Source organism: Oncorhynchus keta, chromosome 17 (genome assembly GCF_023373465.1).
Source record: "Oncorhynchus keta strain PuntledgeMale-10-30-2019 chromosome 17, Oket_V2, whole genome shotgun sequence".
Taxonomy (NCBI): Eukaryota; Metazoa; Chordata; class Actinopteri; order Salmoniformes; family Salmonidae; genus Oncorhynchus; species Oncorhynchus keta.
In genome coordinates this window covers 40,638,064-40,658,002 of record NC_068437.1, presented here as the reverse complement: position 1 = coordinate 40,658,002, position 19,939 = coordinate 40,638,064, and the positions used below count along the sequence as shown (strand labels likewise).

Sequence of the window (19,939 nt, the reverse complement as noted above, 5' to 3'; positions counted from 1 at the left end):
GTGAGTGAACCTGGGAGAGTGACATAAAAAGGGGAGGAAATTATGAAGGTAATGGAGTCCAGCTGTGAATCCTAATGATTCCCAGGTGCGCGTAATGATGAGTGGCAGGTGTGCGTAATGATGGATCCCAGGACCGGTGGTTAGTGCTCTGGCGACGTCGTACGCTGGAGGGGAGGAGCAGACGTGACAGTTCAGCTAAAAACCCATCCTAGAAACATTGTTTGCAGAATTCACAGCCTGTTACAGGACGCTTGTGAAAAACAAAATGCCTCCAGCTGTCGAAACACAGAATATCTAAGGGGCTTTTATATAATTAATTTGCGGGGTTAATAATAATAGTTTCCCCCTTTCCACTTGTTAAATAGCCTGTATTGTAACTCCCATCTTGTTCCTCGCCCTCTTCCCTGTGTCATTCTCCGCCTGAGTGGCTCGCTTGTGGGCGTGCTGGCATGATATGGCAGCACCTTCGATTGTGCGTCTAGAATTCAGCATAGCAAGTTTGTATGAAGGTCTGATTATTCACAGGCAAATAGTAATAAGCTCTAAACCTCTCTGGTGACAAACAAACTTTGCTGCCGTGTTTTCAATCGTCCAGATGGCTGGGAGAATCTAGGTAGCTAGCTAACAGCCATGGAGGAGGGTGACAGGATTGCACGCCCAGCTGTCAAAGTGAGAGAGTAGGCTATTCTGGATAGAGCAGGTACTTTTGTGTAGTTTCAGTCCTTAGAAGTGAGGACAGAGATCATATTCAGTGATCATATTCATTATACTCAAGTTTAATTTGAGTATAATGAAGTCTATTTCTTGTGGTTTTCTGTCTTCAGATACAGAGATCTGTGAAAGCCTGTCTGCAGATTAAGAGGTCCCAATGAAGAGCAGCAGTTCTCAGTCGTGGCCCTGGGGACTCACAGGGGTGCACATTTTTGTTTTGCCTTCGCACTACACTGCACTTACTGGGGCTCTTTCATACCGTCCCTAGGAGGGGTGCGTCACTTGAGTGGATTGAGTCACTGATGTGATCTTCCTGTCTGGGTTGGCGCCCCCGCTTGGGTTGTGCTGTGGCGGAGATCTGTGTGGGCTATACTTGGCCTTGTCTCAGGATGGTAAGTTGGTTGTTGAATATATCCCTCTAGTGGTGTGGGGGCTGTGCTTTGTCAAAGTGGGTGGGGTTATATCCTTCCTGTTTGGCCCTGTCGGGGGTGTCCTCGGATGGGGCCACAGTGTCTCCTGACCCCTCCTGTCTCAGCCTCCAGTATTTATGCTGCAGTAGTTTATCTGTCGGGGGGCTAGGGTCAGTTTGTTATATCTGGAGTACTTCTCCTGTCCTATTCGGTGTCCTGTGTGAATTTAAGTGTGCTCTCTCTAATTCTCTCTTTCTCTCTCTCGGAGAACCTGAGCCATAGGACCATGCCTCAGGACTACCTGACATGATGACTCCTTGCTGTCCCCAGTCCACCTGGCTGTGCTGCTGCTCCAGTTTCAACTGTTCTGCCTCATTATTATTTGACCATGCTGGTCATTTATGAACATTTGAACATCTTGGCCATGTTCTGTTATAATCTCCACCCGTCACAGCCAGAAGAGGACTGGCCACCCCACATAGCCTGGTTCCTCTCTAGGTTTCTTCCTAGGTTTTGGCCTTTCTAGGGAGTTTTTCCTAGCCACCGTGCTTCTACACCTGCATTGCTTGCTGTTTGGGGTTTTAGGCTGGGTTTCTGTACAGCACTTTGAGATATCAGCTGATGTACGAAGGGCTATATAAATACACTTGATTTGATTTGACTACACAGCGGGTTCAAATGATCAAGTTATCATCAAGCTTCAAGTGGTATTTATGTATTCATTTGTGACGATATCCTTGATATGATCCTGCTATTGTCACATGCTACACATGCACATGTACCTATCTATCCAATGCTATTGTGACTAGGGTGGGCATTCTAGTTTCTTTGTTTTCTATTTCTTTGTGTTTGGCTGGGTGTGGTTCTCAATCAGAGGCAGCTGTCTATTGTTGTCTCTGATTGGGAATCATACTTAGGCAGCCTTTTTCCTTTCGCATTTGTGGGTAGTTATCTTTGTTAGTGGCAATATTGCCCAAGTTAAGCTTCACGGGGGTTTCCTTGTTTTGTTGGCGACATTCATTTCAAATAAAAATAAATGTACGCTCATCACGCTGCGCTTTGGTCCAGTCATTTCCAGGAAGAGGATCGTGACAGTTATCATGATTTGTTATAAGGGATATTATACTTTAGTAATTCACAATGATCTGGTAATGTAAATGTCTATTTATCTTCATGTGTCTGTTTTTCAGCATAAAGTACTCTGTAGCCACTTAGTGTGGACACCAGGTGAGACTACACACACACAGATTCCTGTTGAACAGTCTTTCTAACTACCTTATTTTCTCAATAACAGTCTCTCTCCTTCACTTCATCCCTCTCCCCCTTCTCCCTAAATCCTCTAGGTCATATCAGCTGTGTTAGTGAACCCCTCCCGCATCTGAACTGGCTGACACAGAGGGCACAGCATCATCATAGTTGAGATGACACTTGGTCGGATCAACAGGAACTGTTATTAAAGAGATGCTTTACATTGAAATACACATAGAGATGTAGTAGTCCAAGAGTTAATTATCCAAGGTCCGTTTTGCATTTCAACTCCTGATGATTATGATGACTGACCGTGTTAAAATAAAAAAAACAAGGCTTAATCATGCTCTCTCTATATCCATCTGTCTCTCGTCTGCAGGTATGTTTTGATGTGAGAGGAAGCCAGTCCCGTCATCACCACTGGGAGCCCTTGGCTGGTTAGGAGACACCGCTAGAGACACTATGTAATTGTGATGAAGTGAGAGAATATTAGGGTAGCACTGTAATTCATTAATCGTATGCTGTCTTCCCTGCTCCTCTGTTACCTCTTTCCCTTTCTGTCTTCTACACCTCTCTACCCACCTCGTCTTTCTGCCTCTTTTTTTATAATGCACACCATATGTGCATTGAAGTACAGATTGAACTTATATTTATAATATAATATTACAATTATAATATTCATAATGCATGTATTATGCATTTATAACACCTGGATAATGAACGTTCAAAAAAGTGTTTCACATTCTCCAGTGGTTGAAATGAAGTTCTCATTGAAATACTACACCTATATCCTGTGTCCTCAGATTAATGCAGATGAAGGGAGTTAGACACGAATACGAAGTGTAGTGTACTGTTTTTTTTCTGTATATATGAATTACAAATCAGCCTTTACTTAAATCATGTTTCTAGTCTATTGCATAGTTACAATGTGTAATCATTGATGTCCCAGGAGCAGGAGTGGTAAACACTGTTGAAGTGTAGAATTGTAATACATATATCCAGACACAGCATCATTCAAAGAATAGAACCGCACCTTTATTTGTCAAGGAAGAGAACACGATCAGTGAATATATTCAATGTACAGGCTACAACGTGGGGATCTCATGCGTGGTAATAACTACATGTACAGTGCCTTGCGAAAGTATTCGGCCCCCTTGAACTTTGCGACCTTTTGCCACATTTCAGGCTTCAAACATAAAGATATAAAACTGTATTTTTTTTGTGAAGAATCAACAACAAGTGGGACACAATCATGAAGTGGAACGACATTTATTGGATATTTCAAACTTTTTTAACACATCAAAAACTGAAAAATTGGGCGTTATGTTTGAAGCATGAAATGTGGCAAAAGGTCGCAAAGTTCAAGGGGGCCGAATACTTTCGCAAGGCACTGTATATAGGACTTGCATCCTTGGCACAATAAAGTTATTATATTCTACTCAATCCATAGGCTTCATTAAAGCCATTCAGACTTGAAGTTGATACAACAACTATGATAGCTTAGGTTCATAGATAGGTTCTGAACTAATATTTATACCAAATGTTTTAGGGTCCATACACAGATTGGCTACATACTGTAATACATACAAGAAAAAGTTAGCAAATTAATTACATGTTTATCGTCAGTCAGACAGGCGTTCAGCAGGCTTACTTATGAAAATCCACATGCCTGTAATACACCAACAATCTTTGAAACCAAAGACATTTGAAATATAAGCAACTTTCAGAACACCTATCTTTCAACACAAATCCAAATAGTGGCTGTCTCAGGCTGACAACAGAGACACATTTGATGTGACCACCCTCCAGCACCAACAATCATTGAAACCAATGACATTTGAAATATAACCCACTGGGCAAACACTGGTTGGATAAATGTTGTTTCAACATAATTTCAACAAAATTATATTGAACCAACATGGAACAGACGTTGAATTGACATCTGTGCCCAGTGGAAAGTAACGTTCTTTCAGCACGGCTAAACACAAAATCCAAAAGGCGGCTGTTTCAGGTTGACAGCAGAGACACACTTGATGTGACCTTCCTCCAAAGAGGGTAATAAAAATTCTATCCTTCTTTTGAGACAAGGCATAGAAAAATATAATTCTATTAATTTATTCTCAGTGCTATCAATAGATTGCATACAAAAATGGTCTGAAAATAATCATGTAATTTCCCCGGGAATTGCACATGCTAAATTGGGGTGATTGACCTCTCTGTCTTTAGTTCAACAACATGCTTTCTCCCCTGCATGTGTGTGATAGGGCTTCATAACCAACCAATCAGTTGCGATCCTTCCGAGGTATGAAAAGACATGGACAGCAGCCATCAGATACTGGCAGAGACAAAGCACATTAGCATGTAAATAGAAGCTGTAATAAATGAGGCCCAGATAAAGCAGCACTTGGAAGGGGCCAAGGCTCATACATACGGAATGGGAGGGGTGAAACAGCAACACTCCAATAAAACGTGATGAAATAGGCAGGGATTTTCACATTGTCCAGTGATTACTGTGTGGACGTGTGCCTGGTACAGTGTACGCCAGTGGTTTGTGTTCTTGGAGAGTGGGCCAGCTGAAACTGGGATATACAGAGAGAGCGAGCCGTACACATTCTCCATTCTTTCCTATGTGAGCACGGGTGCTGGAGCGTGAACAGGGCGGGACCAAAGTTGGGGAAAATGTGGACTTTATGCAAATATTCTGCTGTATCACAACGCTACTGCCCAATCAAAGCTCACTATAGCTTCCAGCCCCTACTCAATTGGCTGTTGATACCTAGCACTAACTAGCCTGCTTGCTAGCTTGCTAACACACACGAGGGCAAAGCTAGAGTGGCTATCCAAATTAACATGTTGCATAGAAATCCCGTCTTACTGGAGAACTTGGACTGAATAATATACTATTGCACTGACTTCCCAGAATGACTCTGCTTTCACATAATAACTCTCAAGCCCCTAGCTCTTAACTGTCAAGATTTTTGAAAGCACAAAACGAACCCATAATAACACAATGGGAGATGTGCAGTGGATATAAAATGATAAAGTAATAGACTGAAAGCCACAATCACATAAGGATCCAATTTCAATATCCTAGAACACAGTTCTGGAAATGTCAACCGAAAGAAATTCGTACGGGTCAGTGGTCAAACGACCACCCCTCATCACTGTCAAACGCTCCCCAAAACAGTTCTGCGAGCAGGCCTTCCTAATCAACCTGGCCTGGGTATCCTGGAAGGATATTGACCTCATCCCGTCAGTAGAGAATGCCTGGTTGATCTTTAAAAGTGCTTTCCTCACCATCTTAAATAAGTGTTCCCCTTTCAAAAAACGTAAAACTAAGAACAGATATAGGCCTTGTTTTACTCCAGACTTGACTGTCCTTGACCAGCACAAAAACACAGAGTTGTTGTGCACTAGCATCATATAGTCCCCGCAATATGCACATTTTCAGGGAAGTCAGGAACCAATACACACAGTCAGTCAGGAAAGCAAAGGTTAGCTTTTTCAAACATAAATTTGCATCCTGCAGCACTAATTCCAAAAGGTTTTGGGACACTGTAAAGTCCATGGGGAATAAGAGTACCTACTCCCAGCTGCCAACTGCACTGAGACTAGGTAACACTGTCACCACTGATAATTCCACAGTAATAGAGAATTTCAATAAGCATTTCTCTACGGCTGGCCATACTTTCCACCTGGCTACCCCAAAAGCTCTGCATCAACCACATCAACTGGCTCAAGTCCCCCCCGCTTCCCCTTCACCCAAATCCAGACAGCTGATGTTCTGAAAGAGATGCAAAATCTGGACCCCTAAAAATCAGCTGGGCTAGATAATCTGGAACCTCACTTCCTAAAATTATCTGCCGCCATTGTTGCAACCCCTATTACTAGTCTGTTCAACCTCTCTTTCGTATCGTCTGAGATTCCTAAAGATTGGAAAGCGGCCGCGGTCATCCCCCTCTACAAATGGGGTGACACCCTATTTGAACACAAACTGTTACTATCTATCCTGCCCCGCCTTTCTAAAGTCTTCAAAAGCCGAGTTAACAAACAGATCACCGACCATTTTGAATCCCACCGTACCTTCTCCATGCAATCTGGTTTCTGAGCTGGTCACGTGTGCACCTCAGCCACGCTCAAGGTCCTAAAAGATATCATAACCACCATCGATAAAAGACAATACTGTGCAGCTGTCTTCATCGACCTGGCCAAGGCTTTCGACTCTGTCAATCACCGTATTCTTATCGGCAGACTCAACAGCCTTGGTTTCTCTAATGACTGCCCCTTGGTTCACCAACTACTTTGACAGAGTTCAGTGTGTCAAATCGGAGGGCCTGTTGTCCGGAACTCTGGCAGTTTCTATGGGGGTGCCACAGGGTTAAATTCTCGGGCCAATTCTTTTCTCTGTATATATCAATGATGTCGCTCTTGCTGTGGGTGATTCTTTGATCCACCTCTACGAAGACGACAACATTCTGTACACATCTGGCCCTTCTTTGGACACTGTGTTAACAAACCTCCAAATGAGCTTCAATGCCACACAAGACTCCTTCCGTGGCCTCCAACTGCTCTTAAATGCTAGTAAAACGAAATGCATGCTCTTCAACCGATCGCTGCCCACACCCGCCCGCCCGACTGGAAGGTTCTGACTTAGAATATATGGACAACTTTAAATACCTAGGTGTCTGGCTAGACTGTAAACTCTCCTTCCAGACTCACATTAAGCATCGCCAATCCAAAGTTAAATCTAGAATCGGCTTCCTATTTCGCAACAAAGCCTCCTTCACACATGCTGCCAAACTTACCCTCATAAAACTGACTATCCTTGACTTCGGCGATGTCATTTACAAATTAGCCTCCAACACTCTACTGAGCAAATTGGATGCAGTCTATCATAGTGCCATCAGTTTTGTCACCAAAGCCCCATATACTACCCACCACTGCGACCTGTCTGCTCTTGTTGGGTGGTCCTCGCCACATATTCGTCGCCAAACTCACTGGCTCCAGGTCATCTATAAGTCTTTGCTAGGTATAGCTCTGCCTTATCTCAGCTCACTGGTCACCATAGCAACACCCACCCATAACACATGCTCCAGCAGGTATATTTCACTGGTCATCCCCAAAGCCAACATGTCTTTGGCCTCCTTTCCTTCCAGTTCTCTGCTGTCTATGACTGGAACGAATTGGAAAAATCACTGAAGTTGGAGACTTTTATCTCCCTCACTAACTTTAAGCGTCAGCTGTCAGAGCAGCTTACCAATAGCTGCAGCTGTACACAGCCCATTTGTAAATAGCCCATCCAACCAACTACCTACCTCATCCCCATATTTGTTTTTGTTTTTCTGCTCTTTTGCTCACCAGTATTTCTACTTGCACATCCTCATCTGCACATATATCACTCCAGTGTAAATTGCTACATTTGTATTACTTTGCCAATATTGGTCTATTTATTGCCTTACCTCCTTATTTCATTTGCACACACTGTATACAGATTTTTCTATGGTGTTATTGTACATTTGTTTATCCCATGTGTAACTCTGTGTTGTTGTTTTTGTCGCACCTCTTTGCTTTATCTTGGCCAGGTCGCAGTTGTAAATGAGAACTTGTCTCATCTCAATATCTGCGGTGCTGCTCGTGGCAATGTCATTTCGATGAGTCTATCTTTAATGCCTTGTTTCTCTCCAATCAAACAATATGAAGCCTCCCTTCCTAAACGTTGTATCCCTCCACCGACGGCCTGTTCTCAAACTTAACAATGGGATGTTCTCCACGACCAAATCACACTTATACCACCCACCACTGCGACCTGTATGCTCTAGTCAGCTGGCCCTCGCTACATATTCGTCGCCAGACCCACTGGCTCCAGGTCATCTATAAGTCTATGCTAGGTAAAGCTCCACCTTATCTCAGTTCACTGGTCATGATAACAACACCCACCCGTAGCACACGTTCCAGCAAGTACAGTGGGGCAAAAAAGTATTTAGTCAGCCATCAATTGTGCAAGTTCTCCCACTTAAAAAGATGAGTGAGGCCTGTAATTTTCATCATAGGTACACTTAAACTATGACAGACAAAATTTGAAAAAAAATCCAGAAAATCACATTGTAGGATTTTTTATGAATTTATTTGCAAATTATAGTGGAAAATAAGTATTTGGTCACCTGTAATCGTAGATTCAGATCATTCAGGCGAGAAAAAAACGTCACCCAGATAGGCCAGTCGTGTGAGAAACTCGTCATCATGCAAGCGGTCAGACAAGTGAAAATTATGGTCAGTAAAGAAAACTTTAAACTCGTCTCTCAATTTAAAAAAATGTGTCAATACTTTGCCCATTAATAACCAGCGCACTTCTGTATGTTGTAAAAGCGTTACATGGTCGCTGCCCATGTCATTGCATAGTGCAGAAAATACATGAGAGTTCAGAGGCCTTGCTTTAACAAAGTGAACCATTTTCTCTTTAATGTTCAAAACGTCTTTCACGCTGTCAGGCATTCCCTTGGCAGCAAGAGCCTCTCGGTGGATGCTGCAGTGTACTCAAGTGGTGTCGGGAGCAACTGCTTTCATGTGTTTTACTACTCCACTATGTCTCCCTGTCATGACTTTTACAGTACAGATACCAGCATGAGCAGCAGCTACGTTTGGCTACATACGGACCGTTAGTGGAATTCCCGCAAGAGAGTAACGGTTAAAGTGATTTGATGTTAATTATTTGACTAGGCTACCTGTATTTGACATTGTGTTGTAATTTCGCTGAACACTAGATGGTTTAATTTTATTTTTGGCAGTGAAACAAGGCTACTCAGGCGAGAAAAAAACCTCACCCAAATGTATAGGCCCTGTAAAAATATAAATGGACTGTTAGAAAATGTGAAAAAAAAAAATGTACCCCTGGGGAATACTTGAATACCCCAGTTTGGGAATACCTGCCCTGGAGCACTCGGCCTAAACATCAGCGCCACATGTAACTTCCACAAAGCTGTGAACGATCTAAGAGACAAGGCAAGAAGGGCCTTCTATGCCATCAAAAGGAACATAAAACTCGACATACCAATTTGGATCTGGCCAAAAATACTTGAATCAGTTATAGAACCCATTACCCTTTATGGTTGTGAGGTATGGGATCCACTAACCAACCAAGAATTCACAAAAGGTGACAAACACCAAATTGAGACTCTGCATGCATAATTCTGCAAAAATATCCTCCTTGTACAACGGAAAACACCAAATAATGCATGCAGAGCAGAATTCCCAAACTTCCATAACAATGCCATCACCTACAGAGAAATGAACCTGGAGAAGAGCCCCTTAATTAAGCAAGCTGGTCCTGGGGCTCTGTTCACAAAACACAAACAGACCCCACAGAGCCCCAGGACAGCAACACAATTAGACCCAACCAAATCATGAGAAAACAAAAATATAATTACTTGGCACATTGGAAAGAATTTATAAAAATACAGAGCAAACTAGATTGCTATTTGGCCCTAAACAGAGAGTACACAGTGGCTGAATACCTGACCACTGTGACTGACCCAAAATTAAGGAAAGCTTTGACTATTTACAGACTCAGTGAGCATAGCATTGCTATTGAGAAAAGCCACCGTAGGTAGACCTGGCTCTCAAGAGAAGACAGGCTATGCTATGTGCACACTGCCCACAAAATGAGGTGGAAACTGAGCTACACTTCCTAACTTCCTGACAAATGTATGACAATATTAGAGACACATTTCCCTAAGATTACACAGACCGACAAAGAATTTGAAAACAAATCCAATCTTGATAAACTCCCATATCTGCTGGGTGCAATCACAGCAGCAAGATTTGTGACCTGTTGGCAACCAGCGAAGAACAAACACAATTGTAAATACAACCCATATGTATGTTTATTTATTTTCCCTTTTGTACTTTAACTATTTGCACATTGTTGCAACACATTTGAAATGTCTTTTTTCTTTTGGAACTTTTGTGGGTATAATGTTTAATGTTTATTTCAGTGTTTAAGTGTTTATTATCTATTTCACTTGCTTTGGCAATGTAAACACATGTTACTCATGCCAATAAAGCCCTTACATTTACATTTAAATTGAATTGAGAGATACAGAGAGATCATTACAACACTGTATATAGACATAATATGACATTTGAAATGTCTTTAATCCTTTGGAACTTTTGTAAGTGTAATGTTAAATTTTTTATTGTTTATTTCACTGTGTTTTTAAAATCTATTTCATCTGCTTTGGCAATGTAAACATATGTTTCTCATGCAATAAAGCCCTTACGTTTAAATTTAGAGAGAGAGAGAGAGAGAGAGAGAGAGAGAGAGAGAGAGAGAGAGAGAACGCTGGTCCCAATATAATTACAAAGTAGAATTCATTCAGGTGACTTGGTGTCGTGATCACAGAAAGAAACATACTGTAACCTTATAATTAACAAGGAATGCATGAGACCTGCCAGCCGTAACATCACTCAACGTTCCCTGCTTGTTTCTTCTGTGCTGGGGTTCAAGGATATGCAGTGCGTCTGTGAAACGGACAACTACCACCTCAAAGCTGCACACTAGAAATGGGTATGCATAGCTTATGGCCCACGGGTGTCTGCCAAGACCATTCATCAACACCATGGCAAAGCATGACAGAAATCCATAGGCTCGGGTCCATCCATGCGAACATTGTGTAAGTAGATCTGCAACTCTCGTCTCAGGGAAGGGTTATCAGGGGAGATGTGTTGGTACGGTGGATTTCCAATCAAGTGTCGAGAAGCTGTCAGATATGAGGTATACTTTCTTTCAGTCCTCCTAGCACTGCATTCTCCCAGCCAGCCCTGACACACTATTAGCAGGCCTGTATGCCTCTGTCAACGAATGGACAGTATTCCAGAGGACACCAAACCTCAGATAAGGCTTAAATCAAGAGAGAGAGGCTAGCATGGAGACAAGACAGCAAGGGCCCTCACTCACTTTTTCACACTGTGATGAGCACTAAAACGGAGAAGCTGGATTTTTTCTTCCCGTCTCTCCCTCTTTTCTTTCTGTTCATTCACTCTCCCCTGTCCACCCCCCTCCACCAACTCTCCCCTGTTCCCCGCCCACCCCCCTCCACCAACTCTCCCCTGTCCACCCCCCTCCACCAACTCTCCCCTGTCCCCTGCCCACCCCCTCCACCAACTCTCCCCTGTCCACCGCCCACCCCCCTCCACCAACTCTCCCCTGTTCCCCGCCCACCCCCCTCCACCAACTCTCCCCTGTCCCCCTTCCACCCCCTCCACCAACTCTCCCCTGTCCCCTGCCCACCCCCTCCACCAACTCTCCCCTGTCCCCCGCCCACCCCCTCCACCAACTCTCCCTGTCCCCCGCCCACCCCCTCCACCAACTCTCCCCTGTCCCCCGCCCACCCCCTCCACCAACTCTCCCCTGTCCCCGCCCACCCCCTCCACCAACTCTCCCCTGTCCCCCGCCCACCCCCTCCACCAACTCTCCCCTGTTCCCCGCCCACCCCCCTCCACCAACTCTCCCCCCCGCCCACCCCCTCCCCCGCCCACCCCCTCCACCAACTCTCCCCTGTCCCCCGCCCACCCCCTCCACCAACTCTCCCCTGTCCCCCGCCCACCCCCTCCACCAACTCTCCCCTGTCCCCCGCCCACCCCCCTCCACCAACTCTCCCCTGTTCCCCGCCCACCCCCTCCACCAACTCTCCCCTGTCCCCCGCCCACCCCCTCCACCAACTCTCCCCTGTCCACCGCCCACCCCCTCCACCAACTCTCCCTTGTCCCCCGCCCACCCCCTCCACCAACTCTCCCCTGTTCCCCGCCCACCCCCCTCCACCAACTCTCCCCTGTCACCCACCCACCCCCCTCCACCAACTCTCCCCTGTCCCCCCGCCCACCCCCTCCACCAACTCTCCCCTGTCCCCCGCCCACCCCCCTCCACCAACTCTCCCCTGTCCCCCGCCCACCCCCTCCACCAACTCTCCTGCTCCCAGAAACACCCTTCATCCTTCGCATGTATGCGTCAGCATCCTAGAGTGCCATCGACTCTTCTTGGATCCCTTTTGTCACATTAGTGCACGTCTTTTTCAACTTGGCCTGATGCGCAAAGACTGGTGGAAGTGACATTGATGAGACAGCAGACAGTAAGCACTTGACAAGGCGCAGTTAACACAAGCAAGCGCGTGCACACACACACACACACTGACACACACACACACTGACACACACACACACACACACACACACACACACACACACACACACACACACACACACACACACACACACACACACACACACACACACACACACACACACACACACACACACTGAAGATTAATGTCAATGTTATGCATTTCATGTAAACAAAATAGCTCCTCATCATCATTATGTTACATTACAGTATCATTCATCTCAATAACATGCACTACATTATGGTGACAGACGAGTAATTAACAAATCATTAACAAACTTAGTTTGGGTCAATGGTTTACTTATTACTAAAGCGTTTTCTAATTGGGGTTTGCTAACAAATCATGTTGCAAGGGAAGGCAATGATGCATAATGATAATGACACTGTTTATGGATAATGTAATGATGTAGGCACGATGGGAATTCAAATTCAACTGACAAAACTCTCGAGCAGCCTCCCATGACCCCATTTCCATAATAATATGGTTCCCTAACTCATGTCACTGCATAACCCATTCATAGACGCCAACTGCTTTAGTATCTATTGACGATAGTATCATCTGGCTGAGGGCGTTTTGTTAAGATCCCCAAAGCTAATTCTGAACGTAAAAACGCATCGCTTCCGTTATGGTTTTGGAAACATAAGGAACGCATTTTTAATTTCAGCAAGAAATAATTTTCCAAAAAACAAAAGGTTCAATTACTACACACCTTTATGGGGTTAGGGTTAGTGTTCCCACACGGCCATGTTACATCGCTTGTTATGGAAAACACACGGAAGATAGGCAGCCACCCGTGCTAATTAGCTATCTAGCATGCTCTGAACACCTGTTTGAAAGCGTAACATGGGAGGAAGTGTAGTTGGTCAGCTGGAGGCACACAGCTTGTGGATCTGTGCCAAACTGCTACAGTAAGTATATATTTTTTATTTGAGTGATTCTATCAGACTGATATGAAAGATAAGTGGAATATCAGCATATGTTTCGAAAACCGTTTCGCAAGCAATGATTATTGCCGTTTCTAAACGTTTGAACACAGCGTCGGAATGGTAGTTCATGCGCAGCCAACCGTGGGCGAAGCTAACCACTGAAAACCCTCGGGATAATAAGAAGGGTTTGGAGTGCTAGTCACTGCTCTGACATTCATGTATGGATGTGTGTTTCTGTGTGTTTCTATGGGTATATAAACAATTTCCATGAAGAAACAGGATAAATAGTGTCCCCTTTGTTTTCTTTCCCCACTTGTATATTTTCCTTGCATTCAGAGGACAAAACAACAGCTCATTCCAGATCACACAGCTGTACATACATGCATTTTTACCATTTAAATGACATCCTAATGAAAACAAACAACACACAGGAATACTTCCACATAGCAAGACCCATGTGAACAGATCAGCTTTCCACTTTGCGGTTTGCCAGGCTTTTGCCAAGGGGAGAGAGAGGAGGAAATGAGATACACGGGAAAAAAACAACACCGCAGGGCAAGGACAAACTGTTTACCTTGTAAACCAGCATGATGACCTGACGCAATTTGAGCCGGTGGAAAACACAGACGTCGTAGAGGGCCGACACGGCCAGCACCGTCACCCCCTGCTCCTTCCACAGCATGCTGCAGGCGGCGCAGCCCAGACTGCCCAGGAGCCAGGCCCCCAGCCTGCAGGGCCCCGCAGAGCCCCCTCGCAGGGTGCAGTGACGTACGTAGCACAGCAGCGACAGCAGGAAGAACAGAGCAGAGCCCACGTCGGCCCGGCCAACCACGCCCGCCACTGCCTCTGTGTGAATGGGGTGCGAGGCAAACAATAACCCAGCTAGGAGACTCCACAGGCCCCCTCCAAGCAGCAGGCGGGCCAACCAGGTGAAGAGGGCTGTGACTGCCCCATGGAGGCCCACATTAACTAGGTGGTAGCCCCAGGGCTCCAAGCCGCCCAGGGCATGGTTGAGGCGGAAGGAGAGGGTACACAGGGGCCGGTAAGACTTGTGGCTGCCGCTGTGGGTGAGCAGGGTGCCCCAGAAGTCATCGTAGAAGATGTTGATCCACGGGGTCTCTGGGAGCAGGTCCTGGTTGGTTTTGATCGCACGGCTGTGGAGAGAAGGACAACAGAGGGGTTAGAAGGTGTATGTGTAATGATCCTCATGCTTATGGATAACCTGATCAAGAGCAACGCCACCATAGTACTTGGGTCTTTTCAGTCAATTCAATCAATTCAGTCTTCACTGTACTATGACATTCAGTAGAACTGCAAGGACTGAAATACATGTCTAGATTTCTATTAAACTCAGAAGTGGTCATTTATCATGCCCCAAAATAAAATAAATCAGTTCACCTTGAACTGTCATGCTCGACAGAGACACAACCAATCACAGTGAGAGATGAGGTACATGTAAGGATGTGTGATCAAACCTCTGAGTGACCCTCTCAGCTTCTCCAATTTGACCACCTGGGGCCTCAATCCATTTATACCAACAAGACCAAAAGCCACAGGCAGTGTTTCTCCTGATAAACTATGGATGTATTGTCTCCTTTTTAGATGTTTTGGAGACCTAAACATAAGTAGTAGGCTATGCATTGTAGTATACTTTGGCGTATACAAGTACCGTAGCTTTAAAGTTGTGTAAAACTCCTCTGAGAGTTCCTCTGAGATCTTACTGTGTGAACTCAGGGGCCAGGGAGGAGCACCACACCCTTGACCAAAAACAAATAAAGCAAACAAGAGATAGAGGGGGAATGCCATGTTGGAGTAAAGGAGCGTGGGGAGCCAGGGACCTGTCAATCACAACTAGCCTTGTGTCTACTAACCGCTGACTACCGGGTATCTCAGACACAGACACACCACACTACAGGGGGGGGGGGGGAACAAAACAGGAGGGACTAGAGAGCAAACTAGAAAGCAGTGTTAAGGCCATGGATAATCAGTGTTGAGGGGCCATGGAACGCCCATGCTGTCTGTGCATTTCTGTACATGTAGTTACCCCACCACAGGGCAGCCCTGGCCTGGGTACTGTACTATCCCCTCTCCCCATGGCTGGGGTCGAGTCTGAGTGTTTGACCCTGGTGGTCATACATCAGCCCCAAGCTGTGTGAGGGGTGGAAGGGTGTGCTATTTGCCCCCTACCGGAGCAGAGAGTATCTGGGTATTTGTCACCCAGCTCTGAGGTGTTGTCTGGCTCTGGCAGTGAGACAAGGCCTTGACACTGGTGTATGGGAGGCAGGGGGAGCAAAAAGGGAGGTGATGGCAATGTAATGAGTCTCTTTAGAGAGGAGGAGATGCATTATAACATAGAATGCATAATTTTAAAAAGTGATGGATGGGATATGACATGTGTGATAACACACAGAGAGCTCCAGGTTGTAATCAGTCCCCATGGCAAGCCCAATTAGCACACGCAATTAGTTGTGGAGCGAGGAGAGGGAGAAAACAGGCACGCACTGCACAACTGAGACAAACAAGAAATTCAAAGAAAGAGGCCACGGCGGCAGATGAATCAAGCTGAAATTGATCTATGGGTCCCTTGTTTTTGTTGAAATCATAAAAATAATTTACTTGTCTTACTACCGCAGCATTTGTGTTGCTCTGAAACCTAGAACTTTTACCTGACATTGTCCTATTTAATAGTGTAGCCGCCAATAGCAACCACCTTGCACTGACCCTTAATATGGCTTTACCAGAAAGCAGATGGGTTTGTTGGAAAGGGTGTAGAGATTGCAACCCACAACAAATGACCAAATAAAGGACTTCTGACAGGGCGAGGAGAAATCGCCCGCCTTATGATAGATCTGGGGGGAAACTAACTAACCTGGCCTATGTGGAAGTGGAGAGGCAAAGAGAATCAGCCTATAGAAATGCCTGACATGTCAGTAAGCAGATCATTAGGTTTCAGACCTGGGTTCAAAACTATTTAAATCATTTCATATACTTAAGCTGGGCTTGATTGAGCTTGCCTGGTGCAATGGAACCAATAGAATGGTTGCAAAAGTGCCAACCCTGCCCATCTGGACCTCCAAACAGGCTAAAGCAAACGCTGAAAGTATTTGATAGTTTTCAAATAATATTTAAACATAGATCTGATGGGTTTTTGTGGGGCTCCAGGCAGCTCATCACTGGCAGGGTTAGGCCTCTCTCTTTGGTTCATGACTATATGCCAGTTTATTTTCTCTGGCCCATTTGTCACGTGAGATCTTCACTCCACCACAAAAGGCTCACATCAGCAGTGTTATGGTTCAATTACATCTTTAAACCATTTGGATGACAAGTGTGCCTTTTTTCCATTGCACATTGCCGTGGAGACAGAAAGGACAGATACAATATATATTGCTTCAAAACCAACTCCAGCTCTGGCACCAAAATAGAAGGCCAGAAACTAATGCCAGTCTCTCTGAAGCAGTCATAAATGAATCACAACGCAAATGTTCAGCTCTCAGATTGCCTTCTTCTTGAATATTAGAGAGGCAGGTGAGCACCTACACCACTGGGGTTGACAGGCACTCTAGGGGGAGAGGATAGAAGAATGTGGAAAGAGTGAGAGGGGGAAAAGAGAAGGGGTCGTCTAACTCATGTCTCCTTGCCCACCTCTGTTCCAAGTGGATGTCAAGAAATTTGCATGATGATGTGTCCAATGCAATCCAAGGCCATTCATTCATTAATCCTGCATGGCTGCGTGGATCCTGATCACCACAGCGCATCCAGCCCCATTCAGCTCTGGCTACAGGGCCTGCCGGGCCTGCCTGGTGGAGTGGAAGATTGGGTTTCTGTGGCTGGGCCCCATATTTCTGGGAAGCTGGCGGTAGCAGGACCTCTCTGTGCACTGCAAACCTTTTCCAGCCGGGAGCGCATTCCTTCCGCCAACACCATGCTTTATCCGCCTGCCTGCGTGGCGACTCCCAGAGGACTGGCGGTATCATGTGACCGCTAACAAGCTAAACCCGAAAAGTACTACCTCCCACTCCCATCACCATCGAAGACTTCAACTCTGTCCTCGCCAAGTCATGTCTGCACCCAATCTCTACGAAGAGTATCATGTGACTCAATCGGTCAGATATTTGTTTCCTTATCACTCTGCCTTGTCAAAGTATTTGCGCAGAGTCTGGTGCATTTTTTATGTACTAAATGTTTGTAGTGAAACTTCCGTTTCAAAAGGAGGGTTCGTCTAAAGCTCAAGAGATACAGACAGGGCAGGCAAGTCAGATAAACATCAACTATAAAGGGTGTAAGCTCAAAGAGGAAACATTATCAACTTTATGTAGGCTTAGTATGTAGATAACTGAATCCTCCAGATAAGATGGTACTCATAGTGATTACTACGGTGGATCTAGACAAAACCTAAATGCAGCAGTGTTGACAGCAGCTCGCCACCCCAGTGTTTTGACCAGAATAGTGCATTGAAATAAAGGCAAGTGATTCACCCAGAAAGAAAAACAAACCCAGTAAAGTGTATGGTGCTTATATCAAAGTAGTGACTAACCCTCCTCACAATTTCCAAATTCTTTCAATGAGGAGGATCACTTTCCCTTCATACAGGCTCAACATTAAAGAGACAACAACAGAAAACATGGCTACCACAGCTTTATACACTGACTATACTAAACATTAGGAAAACGTTCCTAATATTCAGTTGCACCCATTTAAAAACAAAATGTACCCTCTGAATGGCACACATACATAATCCATCTCTCAATTGTCTCAAAGCTTAAAATCCTTCTTTAACCTGTCTCCGCCCCTTCATCTACACTGATTCAAGTGGTTTTAACAAGTGACACCAATAAGGGATCATAGCTTTCACCTGGTCAGTCTATGTCATGGAAAGAGCAGGTTTTCTTAATGTTTTGTACACTCAATGTATTTTTTAACTGTATTTTTGCAAAAAAGTCTACAAAATGGTTGTCTTTACTCTGTCAGTAATGAAATATTGTGATATTAAATATGATCTCTCGTTGTTGACAGATACTGATGCAGCTTTGCTGTAGGAAGTTGTCTACAGGACCTTCAGTGTCCTCATCCAGAGGACATGGTCACCGTGGTAACTAGCATTCCGTATCATTCAGTATTCCGAGAAGAGCTTGACATGTGAATACATCAGTTGGGGTTAAATAAATAGGGCTTACACCATTCCCATGACAACAGAAACCCACATTAAAAGACCATCTGAAACTGAGAATTGATTGACTTTTCCATCTCCTCTCTGAGAGGAAGAGGGGCAGAAAAGGCCCAGGAGCGGTCAGAGACAGAGATGAGATGAGATAATAGAGTTGTGATTGAAAGCCAGAGGAATATAAATCCACATCTTCCTTTGACAGTACCATTAGCCATTTGGGATGGTATGGTGAATCAGATAATTCTGAGAGCAGAAGCCAGATATGAGGACAGATAGTCTTCCAAAGCCTAAAGAAACAGATGAATGACTATGCTAATTTGTCCAGTGTTTTTTCCAGTGTTTCCTTCCTTCCTCTAATAAATGACAGTTGAGAAGCATGAATGGTGGGTTTCACATCAAAACAACTACACATCGTCTTTGACAGGAAATGTTAAGATTAAAAGAATGAAAAGATGACTAACTACTAGGTAAAACACTTAAATAGCCCATATAAATGTAACTTTGATCATGCAGCATGCTATCAGAGAGACAATTGTAGAGAGGGAGAGCAAGGACCGAAGAAAGTGACATTTCTCAGAACAATACAACATATTTTTCTATTTATGCCAGCATGTGAAATGAAGGAAAACAGCTCTGGCAGTTGGGAAAAGTGATGTCATCTATGCCAAGTACGTGTCATCACCCTGGTTCAATATCTGAAAGAAACACAGCCATATTTTGCGAATGCCTACTGAGGCTTCAGGGTTGTCCACTCAGCTTTCCTGCCAGCTCCTTTGTCTAATGTTTCTTCCCATGGGCATGCTAGCAGGTCAATAACAGAATAGTAGAATGCCCTCATGGTGCCAATTTGAATTATTTCTCAAGGTTGGCAATCTTACTCTCTTTTGATAACAACACAAATGTAATTCATTTTGTACTATTGAGTACTTTTGAAAACTGATTATGTTTGTAAAGTCCTGACAATACATACAATATATGTTAAGGAAGTGGAACATGAAAATTATGTTATTATATAAGAACATCAGAGAACATAGATGCTACAGTGAAAGTCATCTATCTGATTGAAGATGTTAAAATGTAGAAGTCTCTTTCACTCAGGGAAAAATAAAAAACTCAAAGTCAGTCACAGGGGTAATTTGCCTAGAGAAAGATTTGCATAGAGAGAGAAAAACCTACTCCTTTGTGTCATTGTTACAAATCACTTCTTAGAGAAACACACTATTAATGGGACATGTCTGGAAAATAATATGCCAAATTTTCAAAATCATGTCTCAGCGCTATTAAATACTTCTCTGAGAAACAGCT

At 44.4% G+C, this 19,939-nt stretch overlaps 1 protein-coding gene across 1 annotated transcript in view; it reads right to left on the bottom strand.

Moving 5' to 3' along the window:
* The window catches only part of LOC118395829 (protein O-mannosyl-transferase TMTC2-like), a 178,134-nt gene that overhangs the window by 72,175 nt on the left and 86,020 nt on the right, over window positions 1-19,939 (bottom strand). Inside the window, exon 2 of the mRNA XM_035789804.2 lies at window positions 14,045-14,624. Within this exon, the coding sequence (XP_035645697.2) occupies window positions 14,045-14,624 (580 nt within the window). The remainder of the gene's footprint in view (window positions 1-14,044; window positions 14,625-19,939) is intronic.